We start from the raw sequence: 23,041 nt of genomic DNA on the forward strand, positions 1-23,041 counted from the left end.
GGTCCCTGCCCAGGTCTGGGTGAAAGCACCGCAAAGGAAAGGAGCCCTAGCAGGAATGAAGTCCACACTACCAGTCGTCTCCTGTGCCCGTTGTGATCTGCACCAGCTGAACATGTGCTGTGAGCTGCTTGGATCGAGGGCAGCTGGAAGCTTGCTGGGCACCTTCACCTCAGCTACATGTCACTCGTCCACAGGACAAGCAATCCTCTACTCCATGCAGCAGCAACAGAGGTGCTGTCATGGCGCAGATACACTGGGGCCTTCAGCAGCACCAGGAGCGACAGCCTGCGACTGGGGAAGCGAGATTGTCCATGGGGAGGACACAGCACATACGTCCATGTTGAATTGAGGTGCAGCCCTTCAGGCAGGCAGGAAGGATAGTGTGGCCCCTGAGCTGGGCAAAGGGGAATCGTAGCCTCCAGCTACTTGCGGGGGTGTCAACAGCTCCCTATGGGGTGTCTGTGTGAGCTCTGGGGGCAAGACCATGGGGCTGGAAAGCTCTGCAGCTCTTCTGCGAGACTACAGGGAAGACGGACCCGGCGCCCCAGTCAGCCTTGGGGGCAGGCAGTGGGGAGAGGCCCTGGCAGTAGGGAGAGTGGGACGGAGAGGAAGCTGTGAGGACTCGGGGCTGGGGAGGCTGCCCGGGGCTGCAGGGAATGGGCTCAGCTGAGGAGTGTCTGGAGTCGGGCAGTGGATTTCAGTCTCTGTGCCCCCATGCAGCTGCCCCCTGCGCTCCAGGACTTGGGATGATGGCCCCGTGCAAACAAGACCCAGGCTTGCTCCCGGGTTGGCAATGGCAGCTAATACTGGGCTGCACTGGGCAGGGAGGAGGAGGGAACCCCATTGCCCACTCCAGTAGCCTCATCACAGGCTTGGGCCAGACCAGGAACCGAGGGAGCTGCAGCCCAGAGGGACTTAGGAGGAACCACAGTCACAGGAAGGTCAGTGGCACCACAGGGCCATGGGCTGGTGTTCCCAGAGCCCCACCAAGCACCTCCTGTGCCCTCTCACATGTGGATATGAGGAAACTGAGGCAGGAAGCGCAGCCCTAGGCCCTGCAGCAGCTCTGGAATAGACCCCGGTGCCTGGGTCCTTGGTCCAGACCAATCCTCCGCCACTACATTGTAGCAGGCCAGTAGGGGGCACTCCTGCGTTGAGCCGCCCACCTCACTGTGCCTGTCCACCTTCCGGACTCCACGTGCCTCTCCAGGGACTCCTAAGCCTGGGCAGACCCACTCTCGAGCCCCAAAGCAGAGTCTGGGGGTAATGTGTGCTGCCACCACCCCGAGAAGGGACTGTCTTGGCTCCGTGTCCTCGGGGAAACACAGGCCTAATAGTCCTACGGGTACTCAACCCAGTACAGGCACTTTGGGCACTTCCCCAAGTCAGGGGCCAAAAAGGAAAGTCTCCCTTAGTCTGCAGACCTTAAGGGGCCTCTTAGGCATAGTTTAGACCCACCCCTCAATAAGTCTCCTACACCGGTCACAAAGGAGAACTTGATTGGTTACAGGGGTAGGGTGAAAATAGGGTAAAAGATAGAGCAACATCACAGAAATCCCATAGAGCAAAACAGTCTGGCTGAGGTAGCCTTTTGATCACGCATCTGAGTTACTGCCAGCTAGATATCTAACCAGATCTCGAGGAGCTTACTCACAAGCATCATCCCGAGGCTGTTGGAGATCCCCTCTGGAGCAGGCCGTTCCTCGCTCATGAGTTATGGGGGAGAGAGCCAGTGTCAGATGGTAAAGCCCCTCTCTGAGTCTGAGTCCCCTGCATGGCTGCTGCCCCCTCCTCCTGGGCAGTCTTAACTTATATAGCTCCTGTGACCTTGTTCACCTGGTCCAATGGAGGCCAGCACCTGTCGGCTGTCGGCCAACCAATTTGAAATACATCACTAGTTGCCGGGCAGACTCTAGCCACCAGGTAGATGCCCCCCACCCAGCTAGCCGATACCATTCCCGTGGGCAGAGGGAGCAGGTTTCCTCCTCCCCCAGGAATGCAGCCAGCTCCGCTTACCTAAAGAGACAGGGTAAAGGTGCATCTCCTCTGCTGGGCCCATCCTCATCACATTGTCACGGAGCAGAGATTTTGGGGAGAAACAAAGGGGGCTTCCTGCCACAACACTGTGTGCCCTTCTTGTCGGCGCTCCCTCTACTGTCAGCTGCCGTGGGCACAGCCACGCGCCCAGAGAGCCTGAGCACACCCAGGGATGCCCCAGAGACGCAGGAGGCTCAGTGTGCTGGGATGGGGTTTGGAAACCCTTTAATCAGGAATCCTGCTCCAAACAGCCCTGGACCCTGCCTTGGGAGCTGAGAAAAGTACCGACTTGAGAGAGGTGTCTCCCGCGCCCCCAGCAACCCCCCTGCCCTCTTCTTGGCCCCCTTCCTGAGGTGGACTCCTCATGGTGAGCATGTCTCGGCTTCCTCCTGGTGAGCACGTGCACGGCCCAGATCCCGGGGACCAGGACTGCCAGCATCACCAGCAGGATGAGCCCCTTGGCACGGCAATAGGACAGTGATGGGGCCGAGGTGGTGCCTGAAAGAAATGAGACATGTGCAGGGGCTAGTTTGGTGGGGAAGCCTGCTGCTGGGCTGATACTTGGGCTCAGGGACAACCTGGAACACCTGAGACAAAGTGGCGGCATCACTTGGTGCAGGCAGACAAGCCACACACTACACTCCCAGCCACCCCCTGCAAACCCTCCTGCCCAGGGCAGGGCCTGCAGGGTACTCGGTGCACAAGGTGTGGTAGGGTCCCTTTGGAAAGGCTGGGAGCCCTCGAGGGGTGCTTACTGTGTGCTAGGCTGTAAATCCATCTGGCACAGGCACCCGGGCCTGGTGGGGTGTGTTTCCCCCTGGGTGAAAGGATCTGTGGCTGGGACTCAGGGATCTTTGGCCAAAAGACAGTCCCAGAGCTTGTGACAGGCACTGGCAGGGTCCAGGCCTCCCCTTTGAAACAAGCAACCCACCTGTGCAGAGAAACAGCTGCACACACCAGGGACGCAGGGCCCAGCCATGGAGCTGCAGGCTGAGCAGAGCCAGCTCGGGCGGTGCAAGGGGCTCTGGGGGCGAAGGCAGGGTGCTGGGTGGGTGGGGAAGGGGAGGGAGGAAGGGGAATGCCTGGAGGGGCGGTGAGTGCATCCTGGGCCCAGAGCCGGGCAGCAGCAGGCAATGGGGTCTCAGAGCAGGAGCAGCTGCCCTGTGTACCCTGGGATGCCATGGCCATGGGGAATGCCCCCACTACCCCGTGGCCAAGCATCACCTTCACAAGCCGCCTTGGGGGAGGCCGTGGCCGAGCTGTTGCTCACGGGGTTTGTGGCCGTGCAGGTGACAGGCGAGTCCTCGTCTCCAGGCCGGTGCTGCACGAGCAGGGATTCCCCGGGGGAGCCCACGGCGCCTCCTCCTGCCTGGGTCCAGCTGTACGTGACGTGCGGGTCGGGCTCCCCAGCGCGGCAGGTGAATGCCACGTTGCAGGTGCCGTCCGCGCCCCTGGTCAGGCGCGTGCTGATCTCCGGCTCCGGCAGACGCACTGGGGAGGCAGGAGGAGAAAGGGCTGTTGTGAGGGGGCTGCTGTGGAGAGACCTGGCTGCAGGCTCCCCCTGCCATGGCTGGGGCTGGTGGAGAAGGGACCCAGGGACAGTGTCCCCTCAGCCCAGGGCGTGCTGGGGCGGCAGGGGACACAGGTCAGGGAGCTGCTCCCTGGGCTCTGCAGGGCCATGCCCCAACCATTCACTCTGGGGCAGGAGCCTGGGATGAAGCCACCTTCCCCTTGCTCTTGGTCTCCCCGTCCTTCCTCTGCCTCCTCCTCCCTCAGCTTTGGCTCATTTCCCCCAGTCCCCTTTGCTGTCCTGGTCCTTTCCCACGAGGTGGGAGCCAGCCCCACAGCACACACAGCGGCTGCGTCTGTCTGGACGTCTACCCTCATTGCCACTCTACTGCCACCCCCGCCATGCCCCCCCGCCCTTGAGGGAAGGGCTGTGACTCCCTGCAGCCTCAGGGGTGCCTGGGTCAAGTGGCAGCCTGGCCTGTCCCTGGGCAGCCCCCGACCTGGAGCAACCTTGATGCTTCCTCCACAGCTCCCTGCAAAGCAGCTTCTCATTCGACCTCCACCTCCATCTGCGTGCACACACACGTGAACTTGCACAAAAGTACGCACCGGAAAGCACACGTGCAGGCACATGCATGCACACACACTCACCGTACAGATTCAGCAAGTAGGAACAAGTGTATGTATCTATTCCCACTCTGGTTTCTGTCAGCCCGTATTGGCCCGCATCTTCCATCGCCAGGGCGCTGATTTCCAGCGAGTAGCTCTGGTCCAAGAGTCTCACTTTACCCCTGTACCTCTGGTCTGGCACGGAGATGTGGGGCAGCTCTCCAGGCCCCCGTGACGAGATGACTGCCAAAGGCACCGCTTTGCCTGATGCATCGTGGAGAGGACTGGGGGGGACCCACGTGGTGCGTTTGAACCCAGGTGCGGCGTTGTGAGGAAGGACGACCGACTCACCGAGGATCCCGTTTACCCGCACAGGGGAGCACGACGCTGTCCCAGGACTGGCGCCTGACAGCAATGGCAAAAAGGCAGCTTTGTGCTCAGGGCCTTCGACCCGCACAGCCCTTGGCCCTTGGCTGGCACCGCCCAGGCTGGGCCCAGAGCCCGTCACTCACGGGCGTGAGCAGAGCCCACCACAGCCCTGGGGGAGGGGGAACGGTGCCGTCCTGACCCTTGAAATCCCTCCCCTGCAAGGCAGGAGCCTTTTCCCTGCACCAGTGCTCCCAGCAGCAGGGCCCTGCAGGACAGGGTGCCACACAGGGATGCAGCATCGCCCCGTTGGCTAGGGAGATACCAGGCCCCGAACGGGCAGTGCCTGGTGTGGGTCAACCAGCACGTCCCTGGGAGCCCAAACAGGAAGGAAGAGGTCTGTGGGAACGTGCCCAGCCCAGGGCAAAGGGCACACCCAGGGCAGGGAGGGGGCATGGAGATGGGGTGACCGGCATCCCTCGATGGATGGGACGGTCCCGGAATGGGATCATCAAGTCCTGGTCCCGGGCTGCACTGCTCCAGGACTGTATTGGTGCCAGACTCACTGCCTCGCGCAGGGATCGGGGAATGGGGAGTTTCCCCTGCGGCTGGGCCGCGGTCCAGCCTGCGAGGGACTGCGAGGGACTGCCTGGAGCGGGACCCACGTGGCCCCATGCCCATATTTCCACCTGCACACGTGCACGTGGCTGGGAACACAGCCGGGCAGCATGGAGAACAGCTTCCTGCAGGCTAAGTCGATGGGGTGGGGGGCATGGAGGGAGACTGAGGCCCCCACAGTGAGGGTGGGAGTGGGGCAAGGGCTGGGGGCACTGTCCAGCCAGAGCGGGGCATGGGGCCCGGGGCCAGGAGCAGGACAGAGCCACGGGCGGCTCATCCAGGGGGCGGGGAGGGAATGGGGAGCGCCTGCCCCCCAAATATGTTTGTGGGGTGGAGGGAGATGTGGGCTGCCTGCCATGGGCTCAGGGCTCCCCGCCCTGCTGCTTTTTCCCTGCCAGTCCCTCATCATCTCTGCTCCCCCTGCCCGTCTGTGGCAGCAGTTGGGGCGCCGCTGTGGAGTTGTGTGCACTGCTGCTGCCAGTCGCGCAGGGGGCACGGGCACGGCGTGGCACTCCCAGGGCAAAGGCAGCCAGGCAGGGAGCCCCGAGCCTGCAGCAGGCAGCCTGCATCTGCCCCCAGCCCAGCCTGCTCTCCCTGGCAGTGGTGGGGGCAGTGGGGAGAAAAGGGGAGCATGTGTCCTGCCTTTCCATTTTACAAAGGTGGTCACCCTACCTGGAGAGAAGAGACCGGGGTGCCCGGCGTGATGTGGGCAACGGCGTTCGTCCTGCCATGCCTCTGTCTCAGCCCCACAGGCACCACACGTGAGTCCCACATGCAGGATCAGGCCCAGACACTGGGCAGACCGACACTGCTGTGTCCTGGGCGGAGAGAGCCCAGCCCTACCCAGCTGCTGCCCTGGCCCCGGGCAGCACTCACCCTCCCTGCTCCTGCCACACATCCCTCTAGGATTTCCAGGCCTGGCACTTGCAGGGCGCCCAGCGGCTGCGCCCCTGCGGCACTCACCTGGGGGCTGGGCCAGCACCAGGACCAGGACGAGGGTGGCATGGAGTCCCCGCTGCATCCTGGCAGAGGCTGCCGAGCAGAGAGGCTGAGTCCGGGGGTGGGCACTCGCCCCAGGCACTTGGGCATGGAATCCCCCTGTGTGACCAGGGCTGCGCATGAGGAACCTGAACCCAGAGGCAGCAGCTCGTGCTTCCTCTTCACCCACTGCTCGTCCTCTTGGCCAGCACAGGATGAGATAACGGGGCCCGTGACTCGGTCGTAAGTCAGGGGAAGGGAGGCCCAGGCCCAGGTTCTGGCACATTCACGTGAGCCCACATCCTGGGCCCACAGCAACGCCTTAGAGCAATTGTGCCTGCAGACAGGCACAGCCAGGAGCCATTTCAGGACACTGCATCCCAGCATCCCCACGCAACTCTGGCTCCCCACTGGCACCAGCCGTTCGGTGACATATCGTAACATCTCCCAATGCTTCTGAGCCCTTCCCATCTCCGGAGCCTCAGCCCTGTGGCCTCCAGCGGTGCGGAGGCAGCCACGGGATGTCATGGTCTGCACTGCTCATGTCACTTGGTCCCAGCCCTACAAACTGTGTATGCTAGGCACATCAGGAGACGAGTAGTTTCCACAGGAGATATGTGTGTCAGATCTTGAAAATGAAGTGGGAAGACCGGATACCAAAACGGAGGTCCCGGGGCGTGCAGGGCTGACACAGAAACCACTCTCAGGAAGAGAAGGTGGAGATGAACGGGCGGAAACCACAGCCCCAGGAATACTGTGTACAGCGAGAGTTGAGAGGGCTCTAGGCAGCGGGGTCACCCTCTATGGTGGTACCTTGATGCGTGCACAAATGATGTGAAGTTGTTCAGCATCAATGCAGGAAGCTGGGAGAGCGCACAGAATCGCAGACGGTCTGGAGGGAACATCTGGCCCTGGGTGCAGCTCGGCATGAAGCAGCTCTGACCCAGAGGAGGGAAGCAAAGGGAGGAAGCAGAAATCAGCCTGCTCTAAACTTGAACTGCAACTCAGATTACACAAGGATCTGTGAAACCTGGAACAAGCTGTGTCCCGCTCCAGTTGGGCTTGTCTGCTGCACATGCTTTCATTGGGCATGTGACTAGATCTCTTGATCTCCTGCGTGTACACAAGGATCCTGAGGATCGAGAGTTGCCTAATACAAATTGTGTTGCGTGCGCCTCCATTTCCACTTAGAATCATAGGCCAAGTCCAGATGAGCGGAGCCGTGTTAGGGTGCCACAGACCTGACTGCAGCACCACACGCCACACACCACACAGTCAGGCATTTCCCGCACAACGTCCTTGCAGCACAGTGGGACCCACACAGAAAAAAAGTGGGTGGCACACGTGGCTGCAGTGCACTCAGTGGCAATGTGTAGGGGGTGCACGGGGGTGCACATGCACCCCCTGAGAGCAGCGGTGCATCACCTGTCTGGCTGTGCTCACTGCTTAGGCGATGGAGGGGAGAGGGGGAGGCGGGAGTGCCGGTGCCTCCGCTGCAAGCGCCGGCTAGGGAGCGGACCGCCGTTGTGCTCCCAGAAGCTGCCACAGCCCTTTCTGGAAGAGGCTGCATGAATCAACAGCGGGATAACACCTGGTCAGTGGGACTGGCTGCAGAGGGATTGCCCTCCCCAGTCACTGACAGGCTGCTGGGGGGCAAATGCCCTCCCCCCAGCTATGCAAGTGCACTCAACCCAAAACTGGAGCTTGGCAAGCTGAACCATGCTCTGGCTGCTGGCCAGGCTCTGAGCTGCAGGACGGCCACGGCTGCAGCTTCTCCAGCCCCCACGGCCCTGGGTAAGGCTGCTGTGGCCAGCACAGTTGGGTGTGTGGCATGGGCATTCCCCACAGACAAGTAGCAGCAGCCTGGGTTGTGTGGTCTGGCAAAGTGGAGGCCAGGAGGGGCCCTGATCAATGTCTATTGAATGCAGCAGAGCAGGGAACGTGGGGAAGGAGCCAGAGTAAGCCACAGGGCAAGGTTGGCACATGGACCAAGGGGCAGCAGCAGGCTCCAAGGCCAAGAGGATACCTTCTTGGGTCTTAATTGAGATGCATCAGAAGATGTAAGCCAGAATTTTATGTGCTTTTCCACCTGTGGCATCAGTAGCTCATGTTCAGTCATGACCCCCAAGTCTCTTTTGGCCGTGGTGCTAGTGAGTATAGCACTGCCAACCCTAGAAGTATGATGTGGGTTTTTTCTCCCAAGGTGGAGCCCCTTGCATTTCTCTGTCTTGAATGTCATCACCAGGTTTTGAACTGCCCACCTTGTGAGCCTGTCCAAGTGGGCCTGAATTGCCAGCATAGCCTCTAGGCTAGAGTGACCACACTTGCCCATTATTTGGTGTCGTCTGTGAACTTAGGCAGTCTGCTTCTGACACCTGAATTCAGATTATTTATGAACATATTAAGGAGTTCTGGTCCAAGTACTTAGCCCTGGGAGACGCCACTGGTCACCGTGCACCATGTTGACTTGGTTCCATTGACTGCCGCTCTCTGGGTCTGACCATGGAGCCAGTTCCCCAGCCATTGGACCATAAGGTTGTTGTGTCTGCAGCTTCCCAATTTTACCATGAGGACATCAGGGAGACCAAGTCAAAGGCTTTTTTGAAATCCAAGTAAATGACATCAATCTCTCCTCCCCGTGCAGGTGATGCATCACCTGGTCATAGAAGGAAATGTGGTTGGTCAGGCAAGACCTACCCGCAATGAAGCCATATTGGCTGTATCTCAGAACGCTGCCTTCTGTTAGCCTGTTGTTGATGCTTTCTTTGATGATTTTTCCAAGATCTTTCCAGGGACTGAGGTCAAACTGATTGGCGTGTAGTTGCCCGCATCTTCCGTTCTTTCCTGAAGACAGGCACCACATTGGCCCTCTTCCAATTTGCTCGGGTTATTGGACCCCCGCAGTCTTTCCTGCCCAGAGCAGGGGGGCCAGACCCAATGATCTCACCAAGGCCCTTCCAGCCCTAAACTTCGGGGAATCCCAGCACTGCTTACCAAGCTCCTCTGGGCCTTGTTGTGGAAACCAAATTCCTAACTCCTTTCATAAAGCTCCAGCTGCCACCGGTTACAGAACCAGAGGGGCTCTGTCATGCTCCAGGCTGTGGGGAGAGAGGATGTGACGTGACCAGAGGAGGGGGCCCTGTGCCCGGGCGGTGGAGGGGCTGGGAAGGTGACAGCCCAGATCTCCCCCCACCAAGAGGGATGGTGCTGCTCTCTTGGTGATGCCCTGAGGTGCTCTCTGCAGGCAGGTGCTGGCTCCAGGGAACCAAAGACTGCTACCTTCTCTCACAGGATCCCTGTCATTGGAAGAGGAAGGGAAGCCCTACAGCACCATGGGGCTATGCCACAATGGAGGGGCCTCTGGGGAGGCTGCTGGGAACGTGCATACTCCCACTCCATCAGTCCCTTGTTCCCTCCAGGGCACAGGCATCCCCCAGCCCTTCCCCTTGGTCCTGGCACCCCGGGCAAGTAGTGCCCAGCTGCTCACCAAGAAGCCAGGCAGCAGCAGGGCCTCCTTCATCAAATGGGCTCTGGCCTCTGCTGCTCAGGCCTCTCCTCCTGACTCTCCCTCTGCCTGAAGAGGGGTGTTTGTACCCCAAAGCTTGCAAAGACCAAATGTCCAAGTATTTATAGTTTCATAGTTGGTAGGGTCGGAAGGGACCTGAGCAGATCATCGAGTCCGACCCCCTGCCATGGCAGGAAAGAGTACTGGGGTCAAAGGTGATTGTCAAGCCTTGTCTTAAAGACCCCCAGGGTAGGAGCCAGCACCACTTCTCTTGGAAGTTGGCTCCAGACCCTAGCCGCCCTGACAGTGAAGTAGCTCCTCCTGCTGTGTAGTCTGAACCTACCCTCTGCCAGCTTGTGACCCTGGTCACTCCTGGCAGTGCTCGGGGGAACAGGGACTCCCCCAGTGCCTGCTGGCCCCCTCTGACTAGTTTGTAACAGGCCACTAGATCCCCCCTCAGCCTTCTCTTGTGGAGGCTGAACAGGTTCAGGTCCCGTAGCCTCTCCTCGTAGGGCCTGCCCTGCTGCCCCCTGATCATACGAGTGGCCTCCTCTGGACCCTCTCCATGTTGTCCACATCCCTCCTGAAGTGCGGCGCCCAGAACTGGACTCAGTACTCCAGCTGCGGCCTGACCAGTGCCGCATAGAGGGGGAGGATCACCTCCTTGAATCTGCTCGTGATGCGTCTGTGGATGCATGACAGGGTACGGTTGGCCTTCCTGACCGCATCCCCACACTGCCGGCCCATGTTCATCTTGGCATCAGTAATGACTCCAAGATCCTTCTCTGCCTCTGCACTGCCAAGAAGGGAGTTCCCCAGCCTGTAGGTGTGGTGCTGGTTGTTCCTCCCCAGGTCCATCACCTTGCACTTGCCGGTGTTGAATCCCATCCTGTACTCATCCTCCCACCCCTGTAACCTGTCTAGGTCTGATTGCAGCCTATTCCTCCCTTCTAGCGTGCCCACATCCCCCCACATCTTACTGTCATCCGCAAATTTGAACAGGGTGCTTTTTACCCCCTTGTCCAAGTCGCTGATGAAGATGTTGAACAGCGCGGGCCTGAGGACCGAGCCCTGGGGGACCCCACTGCCCACATCCCTCCAGGTTGAAAATGACCCATCCACTACCACCCTCCGGATGCAGCCTTCCAGCCAGCTGGAGACCCAATTGACTGTGTGGGTGTCAATGCCACAGTCCCCCAGTTTTTTAATGAGAATGGGGTGAGAGACAGTGTCAAAGGCCTTCCGAAAGTCCAGAAAACCTACGTCCACTATTTAGTTGCCTTAATAAAAGATATCACATCTACCCAAAAACCTTGTCTCCTTGTGTCCTTAGACCAACACGGCTACAACCAACAGCCCTTCTGCTCTCAGGCATTCATCCCCAGACAGATACATTGCAGGGCTGGAGTGGAAATCCACGGTGGGATAGACACTGACAGGCACTGCCCACCCAGACCCTGCCCAGCACCCACCGATGCCAGTGCTTCAGCCTTGGGAGCTGTGCTCTAGGGCTGCCCCTGCAGACCCTGAGCCAAATGCAGGACCTGGCTCTACTCCGCTCCTTGAGATTTGAAGCCCCTGGGCCCAGGGGACTGGGGTTCTCATGGCAGTCTGGGGGGTGCTCTGAAGGGCCCAGCCAGCTCTATGATCCTCCTCCCCAGACCTCCACTGTCAAGTGCTGCCCCCAGCCTTCCTCCAGCTATGCCCAGCCAGTGCCCCCTGCTCACCTCCAGCAGGTAGCAGAGCAGGGGGCACAGTGGGGCTGTCCTGCAGGATGTCCACACAAAGCTGGTGGAGCCATGCCTGGATGGACTGGCACGTGCCCCGAGGAAAAGAACTGGAGTCAGTGCTGTGAAACTGGTCCCCCTCCAAGACATGGTCTGGTTCCTCCCCTCTGGGGGTCAGTGCTGTGGAGCTTGCCCCCATCACCCCACACTCTGCTTGCCCAGTGCCTCCACCAGCCCATCCCCAAGGCCTGTTGCAGGAGACCAGGGTACACTATCCCCAGGGGAACCAGCAGGAGGATTCTTTGACTCCAGACAGCCCTATCCTATTTCTGGGGGGCCTGGTGGGGGCTTCTCCAGGCTCTTCATGGCGACAGGGCCTTCCTCAAGTGCAAATCCCCTCTGAGTCCCTCCAGGTGCCCACAGGGCTGCTTCTCTGGGGGGGCAATAGCAGGGTGGAGGGGAGAGAAGGCAGTTCTCCAGGGTATCCAGGGGGGCGGGCTTGCTCCCAGTCCTCTTCAGGAACTGGTTTCCCCTCATGCTGGTATTGCCAAAGATGGGCAGGACAGTTCTCATGAATCCCAACTCCATCTCAGGGTCAAGAAGCCAGCTCGCTGTGGGGAGAAGGTGTTAGAGCTGGGGTGGGAAGGGAAAGTGGGAGTAAGGCAGCAATGGGCAGCTCAACCAGCCCAACACACCTCACAGGGGCCTGCCCTGGAGCTTCAGAAGAGGAACGGGGGCAGAGCACTTGCTTGAGCTCGCAAGCCTGTGGGCTGGCCTGGGGAAAGGACCCACATCCTGCTCTCGGTCAGCTGGCCCTGGTCCCCCATCATATACTCTGAGTGCACACTCCCACCCCAGCCTGCTGGGATTCCTTGTTACACCCCTGTCCACCACCGCTCAGGTACCACATTCACCTTGTGCCAGGCTCACCAGGGCTGGGATGGACAGCAGAAAGCTGACTTTGCCTCACCAGGGTGTGTTACACAGAGGGCGGAGAGGAAATGGGTCAGAGAAGGAGCCCAGGGTTCCTGGGGCAGCGTTACGGATCAGGGGACCCTGGCCTCTGTGGGGCCAGCGTCCCTATGTCCAGGGCCTGGCAGCATGGTGCTCTCATCCCCGCTTAGCAGAGCCCCAGGCCCCTCTCCACCCCCTTCCCCTGCAGACTTTCCTCCTTGGCAGGGGAGGGTATGGGTATTCATGTGTGCACTCAGCCCCCTGCCCCCCACCCCAAAACGTTTTCTTTCTTCACCTATGGCAGCAATAAAATGCTGCTGGCTCATATTCAGTTTATGGTTAGTTAAAATCCTGATCCTTGTCTGCAGCCTGGCCAGTCTGTATTGGTGCATGAGGCTGTTCTGTCCAAGTTCAGGATGTATTGAATCACATTTCATTAACTTTGGTAAATTTCTCAAGTTTATTAAGGTTATTCTGGATCCTAATCTCACTGTCCAAGGTAATCAATTTTGCTAAGCATGCTTTCAGTTCTGTAATCCAAAGCATTAATAAAAATACCAAACAAGACACATTCCTGGGAAACCCCACTTGATACCTCCTCCCAGTTAGACTTTGAGCTGCTGACGACTGCTGTAGGAGTACTGGTTATTCTATACTGTAGTCACACTAAACTATAATAAGCTAAGGTGCTGAAAAGCAGTCTGGGAGAAAGGGGCCTCATGGCCACTGGATAACCTGATAAGAAAGAAAGAAACCCTCCCCCCCAGTAATGAGCAAAAAGATGCTGATTCAAAGAAGGAACTGAAAAAACAGGAGCTGAAAAACTTGAGGATCAACATAAAAAGAAAGAAGATAGAGAGTAAGACAGAGCTCACAAGAAAGCAAAGTGAAGGTGTGTAAACTTTTCAAAAGAAACAAGTAGAGATGATCATCTTGGCAGAGAGAAATAAAATTTGGTGGGAGGAAGCGGGGGGGACTTTTTTCCCTTTTTTAAATTTCATGTCTTGGGCCAAATGAGCCAAATTCATTCTGAATACTATCGACTGAGCAGAAGTCAGTTGTTCAAGTCTGTGTCTCGCAACCACTGGCAAGTCTCCTCCACTCCAGACTATACAGCCTGGGGCTTCAGACACCCTCAGATCCATGGCAGGTATCCTACATGCAAGCCCCAAACCCAGACACCTTGGGCTTCAGATGCCCCCAAGTCTCACTTAGTATAAGACAAGAAGTGAATAAGGAAGTGAGAAGGCAGGCCCAGGAGCAATCCGCCATCACCATTAATTGCACAGATGAGATCCTTGCATTTGGAGGCATTGGTAGGCTCTTGTGGAAGTCAGCCTGAGCAAAGTGCAAGGGACAGGCATTCACCCTATGACTATACCAAGGCATTTAAAACTGAGAAGAAGGGCATCTCCCCTGCCAGGTTAAGTAAAACCACCTGGGCCAAAAACCATGATCATGGTACAAATGCACGGGCTGTGTGACCTGTCCCTGGTAGCCAGTTAGGGAAGGATGGGTTGCGTCCACCTGTCCCCCTTCCCAGAGACCTCCCGCAAGCCTGGGGTAATGCTGTCACCACCCGGGCACTGGTCTCTGTTAGGGCTCTGTGCAGCCTGGGGTACACAGATCCTGCAGACCTTGGGGGTGCTTTGCCCACTGGGAGTATTTCCAAGTGCTCCTTTTAGCCTGAACCATTCAAAAGAAAGCCTCCTGTACCAGAGAAAAGTAAAAAGCCAAGCCCACCTGAGCTAGCCTAGCAATGGGAGCTATAAAGGCTTATCTCTTCCATCTCCCCATAGAGATTCACAGCCAGGAACACTGTAACAGATAGCTTTTATTGATCAGAGAGGGAGAGAAGGGCATGGGGAGGTAGAGAAGAGAGGAAGTTTAAGAGAAAAAAAACAAACACCTTGAGCAATCTCTAATATATTGGGTCATACAAAAATGGGTTTGTGGCCCTTTTAACTCTAAAATCACTTAATCCTAATATACTGGCTATGTTCCCATATCTACTCACAGTATAATCATCTAGTGCAGCTCTCCAGAGGTCCAAGCCTGGCTGAGTCCCCAAAATGACTGCCTCTCCTTCCCAAAAATGCCTACTGCAGGACAAATGAAGAGTGAGCTCCTCCTTCTTTAGGAATTTTTACAGCCCAGTTGCCTATGTGACCAGGTAGAGCTGAATCAAAGCCTGTAGGGAATGGGCTGTCTCAGACCAGGTAGACAGGCGAAGGGTTTTTTTTTTTTTTTTTTCAGAGCTGGTGACTGGCCAGCCTAGAGGACTGGTTGAAGCTCTTCCCAAACACAGAGCACTGATGTGGCTTCCCCCCTGTGTGGATACGCTGATGCTGAGCCAGGCCAGAGGATTGGGTGAAACTCTTCCCACACACAGAACACTGATGTGGCTTCTCTCCTGTGTGTATACGTTGGTGCTGAGCTAGGTCATAAGATCGGGTGAAGCTCTTTCCACACTGTAAGCACCGATGTGGCTTCTCTCCTGTGTGGATAAGCTGGTGTCGGGCCAGGTGGGAGGATCCAGTGAAGCTCTTCCCACATGCAGAACAGTGATGTGGCTTCTCCCCTGTGTGGATACGCTGGTGCTGGGCCAGGTTGGAGGGTAGGGTGAAGCTCTTCCCACACACAGAGCACAGATGTGGTTTCTCCCCTGTGTGGATACGCTGATGCTGAGCCAGGCTGGAGGACTGGTTGAAGCACTTCCCACACACAGAACACTGATGTGGCTTTTCCCCTGTGTGGATAAGCTGGTGCCGGGCCAAGTGGGAGGATCCGGTGAAGCTTTTCCTACACACAGAGCACTGATATGGCTTTTCCCCTGTGTGGATAAGCTGGTGCCGGGCCAGGTTAGAGGGTAAGGTGAAGCTCTTCCCACACACAGAGCACAAATGTGGCTTCTCCCCTGTGTGGATATGTTGGTGCTCAGCCAGATGGGAAGACCGGGTGAAGTTCTTCCCACACACAGAACACTGATGTGGCTTCACCCCTGTGTGGATGAGCCAGTGTCTGGTCAGGCTGGAGGACAGGCTGAAGCTCTTCCCACACTCTGAGCACTGATGTGGCTTCTCCCTTGTGTGCATGCACCAGTGCCTGGCCAGCTCGGAGGGCTTCCTGAACCTCTTCCCACACTTGGTGACATGGTGTGGCTGCTCCCCCATCTGCACACACTCATGCTGGGACAGGTCTTGCCAGCAGCTGAAGTTCTTCCTGCACTTGATGCAGTGGTGTATCTTGCTCCCCAGGTGGATATGCCGGTGCTGAGAAAGGGAGAATAAATTAGTGAGGGTCTTACCACACGTAACACAGCAGTACTGATGCTTCCCTTGTGCACATCTAAGTTCTTGACCAGGTCTGAGGAGCACAAAAACCCCTTCCCATGTTTGGTGAAGTGGTGGGGGAGCTTTCTAGAATGGATTTGGCAGTGAGCAACCAGGGTCGAAAGGCATGTGAAGCGTTTCCTGCACTTGGAGCACACATGGGGCTTGTCCCCAAAGTGCCTTATCATGTGAAGAGCCAGGGGTGATGGCAGTTAAAGGTTTTCTTGACCTTGGGGCAGGAGTGGGCTCTGCCCCTGTGCCTGGCAGTGACCTCCTGGTTCCCTCTGAGGCCTGCCCCCACTGCATTGGCTTGGATGCATTGCCTCTTTAGGTCTCTCAGCTATACAAATTCTTATCTGCAGCCAGGGCTCTTTCTGTGTCCTGCCCCTTCTCCACTCTCACACTCAGCTGAACATGGTACCTGGTTTGCTGCTACATTCTCCTGCTTTTCAGGCCTGCCCTGACTCTTGTGCCATTGCTCCTTCTCAGGTCTCAGCGAGTCCATCTCTAGGATCTCAGGGCCCTCAGCTCTGCTCAGAAGCCAGGCATTTCCTGCATGGGGAAGACAAACCCCAGAATAATCCACACTCTGCTGGGAAAGGGCAAACATTTCTATTACTTCTGCTGGGATGGGCCTCAGAGCAGGCTTGGACCTTAGCACCTGTGTTCCCTCAAGAAATCCAGATCTTCCTGCCAAAACCCTAAGTGCTAGAGGTGAAGGAGGGGCAAAACCCTGTGCAAGGCTAATGTTCCTTATTTCCGGGACTTCAGAGTCAGACTCTCAGACTTCCTGGTCCAGCTATGAGCCACATCACCTCAGGCCCTGCTAAGAGAAGTACGTGTGGGATATGTGTGTTAGGACAGTACCTGAATGGCTTCCTATTCTAATGTGCTCAGGAAGAGGGGAGGTCTTAGAGTTGTGACTCTCTCTTCTGAAAAGAGCACAGCTGTGTCTAGCACAGGGAATGAACTTTCCTCTGCTGACAGGCCCCAGGTGGCCTTTATGTCAGAGGAGTCTGCACCACATCTAAGGTCTTGGCATGAACCTGAACCTGGACTCTATGCTGGGTCTCAGGCTTCATGATACCCAGGGCCACAGAGACAAAACAGGAAGGGGACAACTCCAGTGCAAACTGTGGCATATTCACTTTCTCCTACAACCTGAAAGCTTCTGAATCCCACTCATGCCACAAAATCATTTAATGCAGCCTGAGACCATGTTGAAACACTTCCTGGGCTGCAGGTCAATCTGACCAGAAGCCAGGAGAGCTTCAGTTTCTTTCCTGTCCAACAGTAATGGCTACAAAAAGCCTCTGTACATCATGCTGGTTTGCATGGGGGACTACAAATCCCATCATGCCCTGGGAGAGGGTAGAGGAAAGGTATGGCTAGCTTGGGCTGGGGAATGATCTCTTACATTGCTGAGTGAAGATGAAAGTTTAAGTTCATGGTGTCCCAGGGAAACCACATCTGGGCTGAAAAATCAAGGCAGCAAACCTGATTGTCCCCTAACATCTCTCACTAAGGGAAAGGATGGGAACAGTTACTTGTCTCAACATCTCTGAATTTCAGGGAGTTGGAACAGCACCTGTCAGGACACATTATAGCATAATGTACTGTATTTGAGATCAGCACCCTGGAATGACAGCACACAAGACACACCTGTAGTTTCCAGGACCCCCTGGCACTCTGGGAATGAAGCATTACTGAGAGCAGAGCTGGGTGAAAGGGACAGCCACAACTCACCTGCAAGCAGGTCCTCTGACCTTGAGTTTTCCCCACTGTCCTCATCATCACAGTGCCAGAGCGTCACTTGTCCTAGCTGGATGCTGCAGATTAAGTCAGGTGTGGGACCTCGATATCCTGTTCGGGGCAGTGGTCAAAGAGGGTTTATGACTATCAGATGCAGAATAACCAGGTGGGGAATGGACCCAACGAACTCAAGTTTTCTATTAAGGACTTGATGGATAAGGGAGAACGAGTATTTAGGATGAAAGAGAAGGCACTGCAGGGAGAAGCCTTCATTAAAGGATGGTCCTTGTCACCCAAGTCAGGGAGGGATGGTCATAGGAAACAAAGCATGAACCATTCCTGTTTTAGAAAAAGGCATTAAACTGACAGACTCACCAGGGATGGGCATGGAGATGCAGTGACTTGTGATGCACTAGGAGCAGGATAAAACTTTGACTGTTTTCAAGATACCAAAAAGAAGAGACATTGGACACACTTGTGGATGGGTGACATTTACCTTATCAGTGGAATTCTAGAAAGAGGAGTGGAAAGGAGCTTATTCTCAGTGAATATTTAAAGTGGGGACTTGTGGCAGGGAAAAGCATCCATGACTAATTCCCCAAGGAAGAGATGTTTGTGTATTTTTAGGCACAATAAATTGGAGATCATATGAACATGCTAAGAAGGGAAAGGGAGATCATGTTGCCAAGAAACTGCTGAATATGGAAGCACCAGGAGTTACAGGAATGGGGAAAATACAAGTGACAACAGCTGGATTAAATAAAGAAGGATATACCAGTATGAAATGTGAGAGGTCTGATCACTGACAGTGCAATGGGGAGGAAGTGGATTGAAACCACCAGCCAAAAGTCCATGAGGATGAGACTTTTGAAACACAGGGAGACGACTACAAAACTTCAGAGCTCACATTGCTCCAGGGAGAAGCAACAACCAGAGCCTTACCCAGATAAACGAGGATTTGGTATATCTTCAGCATCTGGTCCTGGTAAAGCACCTTGTCTTCATCTTCCAGCAGTTCCCACTCCTTCCTCGTGAAATACACAGCCACGGCCTCAAACACCTCCCAGAGCTGCACTTGGCCTGGCTCAGGTATCAAGGAGCCCCTCTCCTCCAGTCTCCCTCGGGAAGTCCTCTGCAGCTCTTCTCCAGGAGGCTTCTGCTCACCTCTCCTCGGGGTCCCAGCACCTGCAGGGTGGGGAAGAGACTGCACAGGGTAGCCCTGGTGCTGCCGGCACAGGGAAACCCCTGCTAGTCTCCTGTACTGGTCTGGGACTAAGAAAGAGAGAGGGTTCAGTGTGTGGAAGATGGGGGAGAGGGAAGACTCAAAGTCCCACAGCTCTTGCTAACAGACTTCTATGGGCATGGGGCTGGAGATGAGCCCCAATAACTCTGTCTTAGCGAGGGGTGGTGATCGCAGCACCATGTCAGGGCCTGCAGGGACATTGCTCCCTGGAAAGAAGCTCCAGGGATGTGGGAGTTGTATCAGTAATCACATGTTAAGAGCAGGGGAGGGGAAATGTCATGTCAGTCTTATCCAGGGCTTGTGAAATGCTTCCAGCAGCACTGGGAGAACAAGAGCTGCTGAGCTGTTGGAGCACTGACCCCATCAAAATGTTCTGGCAGAGATTTCTCCACAGAGACAGTGGCTCCTGCTTCTTGAAAAGATAAAACCACCGCTCCTTACCTGCTCCTGGGGAAGGTCCTCGTTTGGGGCACCAGCCTGAAGAGCTTTCATCTGCTGACCGCTCCCAGGTCTCCTCGGTTACAGGGAAATCTGCAGCAGGACAGAGCCCTGAGTTAACTGTACCTGAACCAGCCAGAGGCCACTGGGGAGTCTCATTTCTCCATCACCTGAACCAGCCCCATTTTGGATACAGCACTTACAGGGGCATGGTTGTTGGAACATGAATTACATCACTGATTGTTACCATGGCAGTAAGACGAGGCCCAAGCAAGACAAAGCCTCTCTCTGCTGGGTGCTGCAGACATGCAGAGAGAAAGATCAGGGCCCCCAGCCGGGGAGCTGCCCACCCACAGAGATCAGAGCTCGGGCCCAGCCCAGCCACAGGGTTATGTGTTCATGAATATTGCAGCCCTGTCACGGGCTGGGGCAGACATTCGAGCCTCTCCCCCTCCATGCAGGACAGACACTCGGGCACCCAGACCAGGCTTGGGCCTTATGTCTGGTACCTCACCTGACTCCTGGTGGGGCAGAGGGTTCTCTCTGCGGGCACAACATGGCTTGTCCCCAGGCCCTGGGGTTTGCCTCTCTCCTGACTCCTCCAGAAGCCTGTCTGCATGATGGGCTTGTGGCTGCTCCAGCCAGCAATCACCAGGATCTTGCACCACTGCAATGGACTGCATCTTGTCTGAGGACACTTCCTCGACCTTCACACTCACCATGAGCTGGGGATGAGATAAATATGTCATTGGGGAGCTGTGGCCTGGAAGAGACGGGGCTGGGAGGGAACTTCCCTCAAGACATGGAAACGGGGACAGCAGCATCCATGCTCAAGAAGAAACAGCCTGGAAGATAAGAGGGACATGCATGTGTGCGCATGATTGTGTCGGACAGACTGTGGGTTCTGTTGTGGGGGATGGCTTGTGTGTCATATACCTGTTTGTGTGTGTGTGAGAGAGATGCCCGAGTTCTTGGAAGGAGAGTGATGGTTGATCTGTGTCCCAGATGCCTTAGTCCCTGGAGAGGGTGGGGTGTGCACATGGGTGAAGACCCGTCAGACAAACAGGTTCTTATGGGTGGGAGGGGGCAGAGGGGGTGTCAGCAAGATGGGTTCTTGTGTGTGTGTGCGCGAAGTTTGTGCATGTGTATGTGTTTGTGTGTGTGTGTACACCTGCATGGTCCCAGATGCCTGGGTTCTGTGTACGTATGTGCTGGGGGCTAGGGCAGGGGTACAATGGTGGAGAGGGGCAAGAGTGAGTGCACAGAGCAGAACAGGGCTCCTGCAGGGCAGGGATCCTGCACCCACCTGGTAGGTGCTTCCCTGGGTTCAGACCGGGCTGGCGGGGGGTCAGGGTGGGTCCTGGGGCAGGGTACATACCCCAAGACTCATGGCACCTGCACCCAGGCAAGGCCTGGAAGCCCTTGCACCTGTGACCCTTGGACCCCCAACTTTCTCCCCCAGCCCCGCAGCTCCCCTAGCCCTGAGCTCTTCCAGCTGCTGGTGCCCCCCATTCCCGACCTACAGCCCCCACCCATGGTACCAGCTTTAAATTTAATTTCTCACTCTGCCCTCCCATTTCTTACTCTCAGCTGTCTTTGTCAAAGGACAGCAGAAGGGGTTTTTGTGCAGTGTGAAATGAAATGAAGACATTCACAAAATCACAGAAAGGAGGGCTGGAAGGGCCCTCAGGAGGTCACATCTCATCCAGTCCCTGCTCAGGGCAGGACCAGCCCCAACTACAGCATCCCAGCCAGGGCTTTGTCTACCTGGGGCTTAAATGCCTCCAAGGATGGAGACTCCAGCACCTCCCTGGGGAACCTGCTCCAGTGCTTCACCCCGCTCCTGCTGAGAGAGTGTTTCCTAATATCCACCCTCAACTCCCCTTCCTGCAACCCCAGCCCACTGCTCCTCGGCTGCCCTCCGCCCCACTGAGACCGGCCCGGCTCCGGCCTCTTTCAAGCCCTGCAGGGAGCTGAGGGCTGCTGTCAAACCTCCCTCTGCTCCTCCAGACTCACGCAGCCCAGCGCCCGCTACGGGACAGCCCCGCCACCGGCAGCACGGGGCAGCCGCAGGGCGCCCTCGGTGTCCCCAGGGCCGTGCCCGCTGCCCGCACCGCACGGGGCCTCACGTCCGGGCCAGGGAGGCCGGGCCCGCGGCGCCGCCCCCACAGCCCGCTCTGCGCGGCCAGGGCAGCGGGCCGGAGCCGGCAGGCGACGCCCCGGGGCGGAGACCCCGCCCCGACTCGCGCGCGCAGCTCCTCTGCAAGCTCCGCCCCCGAGCCCTGTCCCCGAGAAGCGCCGCCCCTTCCTCCCCGCTCAGCCAATAGGAGCAGGGGGAAGGGTTAGCTCCGGCCAATCAGAGAGCGCGGGGGCGCACTCCCGGGTCCCTTCTGCCCCGGGCGCATGTGCGCGCGCGTGTGGGCTGTGGGGGAGGGTGTGGGTGTGGGTGGGGGTGTGTATGTGGGGCTGTCTGACCGTTGGTGGGGAAGAAGCCCCCACGGACACAGCACTTTTTAAATTAAGCTAATCTGCTACACACGCGCGTGTTCGTGCATGTGTGTCTGCACGTGTGTGCGAGTGTGTGTGTAGGAGTTAGGTTGATTTAACAAGCGGTTTCCCCCACCTCCCCTCTTCCTTAAAGCTCCTCGAGGACCCTCGGGCCCTGCCCGTCTGCGGCCAGGTGCCACGGCTTTCCGGGGCGGCGGTGCCCTCTTCCCTGCAGCAGCCCGAGGCAATGGCAGAGAGCAGGGGCAAGTGCCTGTGCAGTCGGCACAGGTTTGCCCCGTTTCGTCTCCGGTCTTGAGTCTCCATGTGCAAGGCCGCTGCTCCACCTTGCACCTTGTGCCCTCTGCCCGGAGCACGACTCTCTGGGTTTCGTGCGGGAAGCCGATGCGCTGATCCTCCCCTCTTCCCATGTGTGCGCTGCTCCTGTGGTGCCTCCAATGCCTGGGGGGGGGCAGGGAGGGGACCCTGCACCCCCACACCAGTGCCACCGCCGTGTGGGGCCCCTGAGCCCCCCACTCACCTACCAGCAGCACCCCACACTCATGGCCACCCCATGTTGGAGGGCTGCAGCGCTTGTGTGGGCACCCCCTGGCTCCTCGCCCAGACACCAGGGTGGCTGTGGCACCTGCCCCCGCTCTCTGCACTCTGCTGGGCAAGGGTGCCCGGCTTCCCTCCTTCCCCAGGGGCCGGGCTTCCTACCAGCAGGTGGGGTTGGCCCCTCACCAGCCCCACACCAACTCCTGCCCTGGCTTGGGGCAGGAGGGCACGCCCTTGACGTGCTGCTCATGCCCCTTGCATGAGGGCTGGATGCAGGACTTGGGGGGGCTGCACAGTGCCTGGCACTGCTGGGGTGGGTGGCCCTGATCTCAGTCTGTTCTCCTAATCTCAACAATTATTCTGCAATGGTTTTCCACCAGCCCAGGGGATCACCCTGCCTCACAGGACACAGGACTACCAGGGTAAGGGCGATCATATGCCTATAATTGGCAGAGATCTTGTGAGGGAACACCCTGAGAGGCTGGACAGCCCCAAGTCAGCTGGCCCGGATGGAATGCACCCAAGAGTGCTAAAAGAATTGGCTGACACCATGGCATGACCAATGGCAAGGATATTTCAGAACTTGTGGCACTCGGGAGAGGTTCCTGAAGACTGGAAGAGGGCCAATGTGGTGCCTGTCTTCAAGAAAGAACGGAAGATGCGGGCAACTACACGCCAATCAGTTTGACCTCAGTCCCTGGAAAGATCTTGGAAAAATCGTCAAAGAAAGCATCAACAACAGGCTAACAGAAGACAGCGTTCTGAGATACAGCCAATATGGCTTCATTGCGGGTAGGTCTTGCCTGACCAGCCACATTTCCTTCTATGACCAGGTGATGCATCACCTGCATAGGGAGGAGAGATTGATGTCTACTTGGATTTCAAAAAAGCCTTTGACTTGGTCTTCCTGATGTCCTCATGGTAAAATTGG

General features: G+C 57.1%; 2 protein-coding genes across 2 annotated transcripts; both read right to left on the minus strand.

Moving 5' to 3' along the window:
• Positions 1–2,246: 2,246 nt before the first annotated feature.
• On the minus strand, positions 2,247–6,166 carry LOC149861310 (SLAM family member 9-like). Its single transcript, XM_090056425.1, has 4 exons — positions 6,103–6,166; positions 4,198–4,560; positions 3,262–3,528; positions 2,247–2,535 (listed from the first exon to the last, which is right to left on the minus strand). The coding sequence occupies exons 1-4, from the start codon at positions 6,158–6,160 to the stop codon at positions 2,267–2,269; spliced, it is 957 nt and encodes a 318-aa protein (XP_089912551.1). The 5' UTR covers positions 6,161–6,166; the 3' UTR covers positions 2,247–2,266.
• A 7,953-nt stretch (positions 6,167–14,119) lies between these two features.
• LOC149861311 (uncharacterized) lies at positions 14,120–21,350 on the minus strand. The gene is made up of 7 exons (XM_090056382.1): positions 21,198–21,350; positions 19,583–19,793; positions 19,072–19,161; positions 18,330–18,572; positions 17,382–17,498; positions 16,057–16,187; positions 14,120–15,575 (listed from the first exon to the last, which is right to left on the minus strand). Exons 2-7 carry the CDS (start codon positions 19,788–19,790, stop codon positions 14,556–14,558), a joined length of 1,809 nt encoding a protein of 602 aa, XP_089912508.1. The 5' UTR covers positions 19,791–19,793; positions 21,198–21,350; the 3' UTR covers positions 14,120–14,555.
• Positions 21,351–23,041: the final 1,691 nt, after the last annotated feature.

This window comes from Crocodylus siamensis, chromosome 6 (genome assembly GCF_052110815.1).
Source record: "Crocodylus siamensis isolate JL-2025a chromosome 6, ASM5211081v1, whole genome shotgun sequence".
NCBI lineage: Eukaryota > Metazoa > Chordata > Crocodylia > Crocodylidae > Crocodylus > Crocodylus siamensis.

Excerpts from the sequence above, each read along its gene's own strand:
- LOC149861311 (XM_090056382.1), bottom strand. The coding sequence starts at position 19,790 with ATGGTGAGTGTGAAGGTCGAGGAAGTGTCCTCAGACAAGATGCAGTCC. Across the intron at positions 19,162-19,582 it reads TCTGCCCCACCAGGAGTCAG|ATTTCCCTGTAACCGAGGAG; the intron begins GTGAGGTACCAG and ends GTCCTGCTGCAG. Across the intron at positions 17,499-18,329 it reads CCAAATCCTCGTTTATCTGG|GATATCGAGGTCCCACACCT; the intron begins GTAAGGCTCTGG and ends TGCCCCGAACAG.
- LOC149861310 (XM_090056425.1), bottom strand. The coding sequence starts at position 6,160 with ATGCAGCGGGGACTCCATGCCACCCTCGTCCTGGTCCTGGTGCTGGCC. Across the intron at positions 4,561-6,102 it reads GGTGCTGGCCCAGCCCCCAG|GCGCCAGTCCTGGGACAGCG; the intron begins GTGAGTGCCGCA and ends CATTGCTGTCAG. Across the intron at positions 3,529-4,197 it reads CTACTTGCTGAATCTGTACG|TGCGTCTGCCGGAGCCGGAG; the intron begins GTGAGTGTGTGT and ends CTGCCTCCCCAG.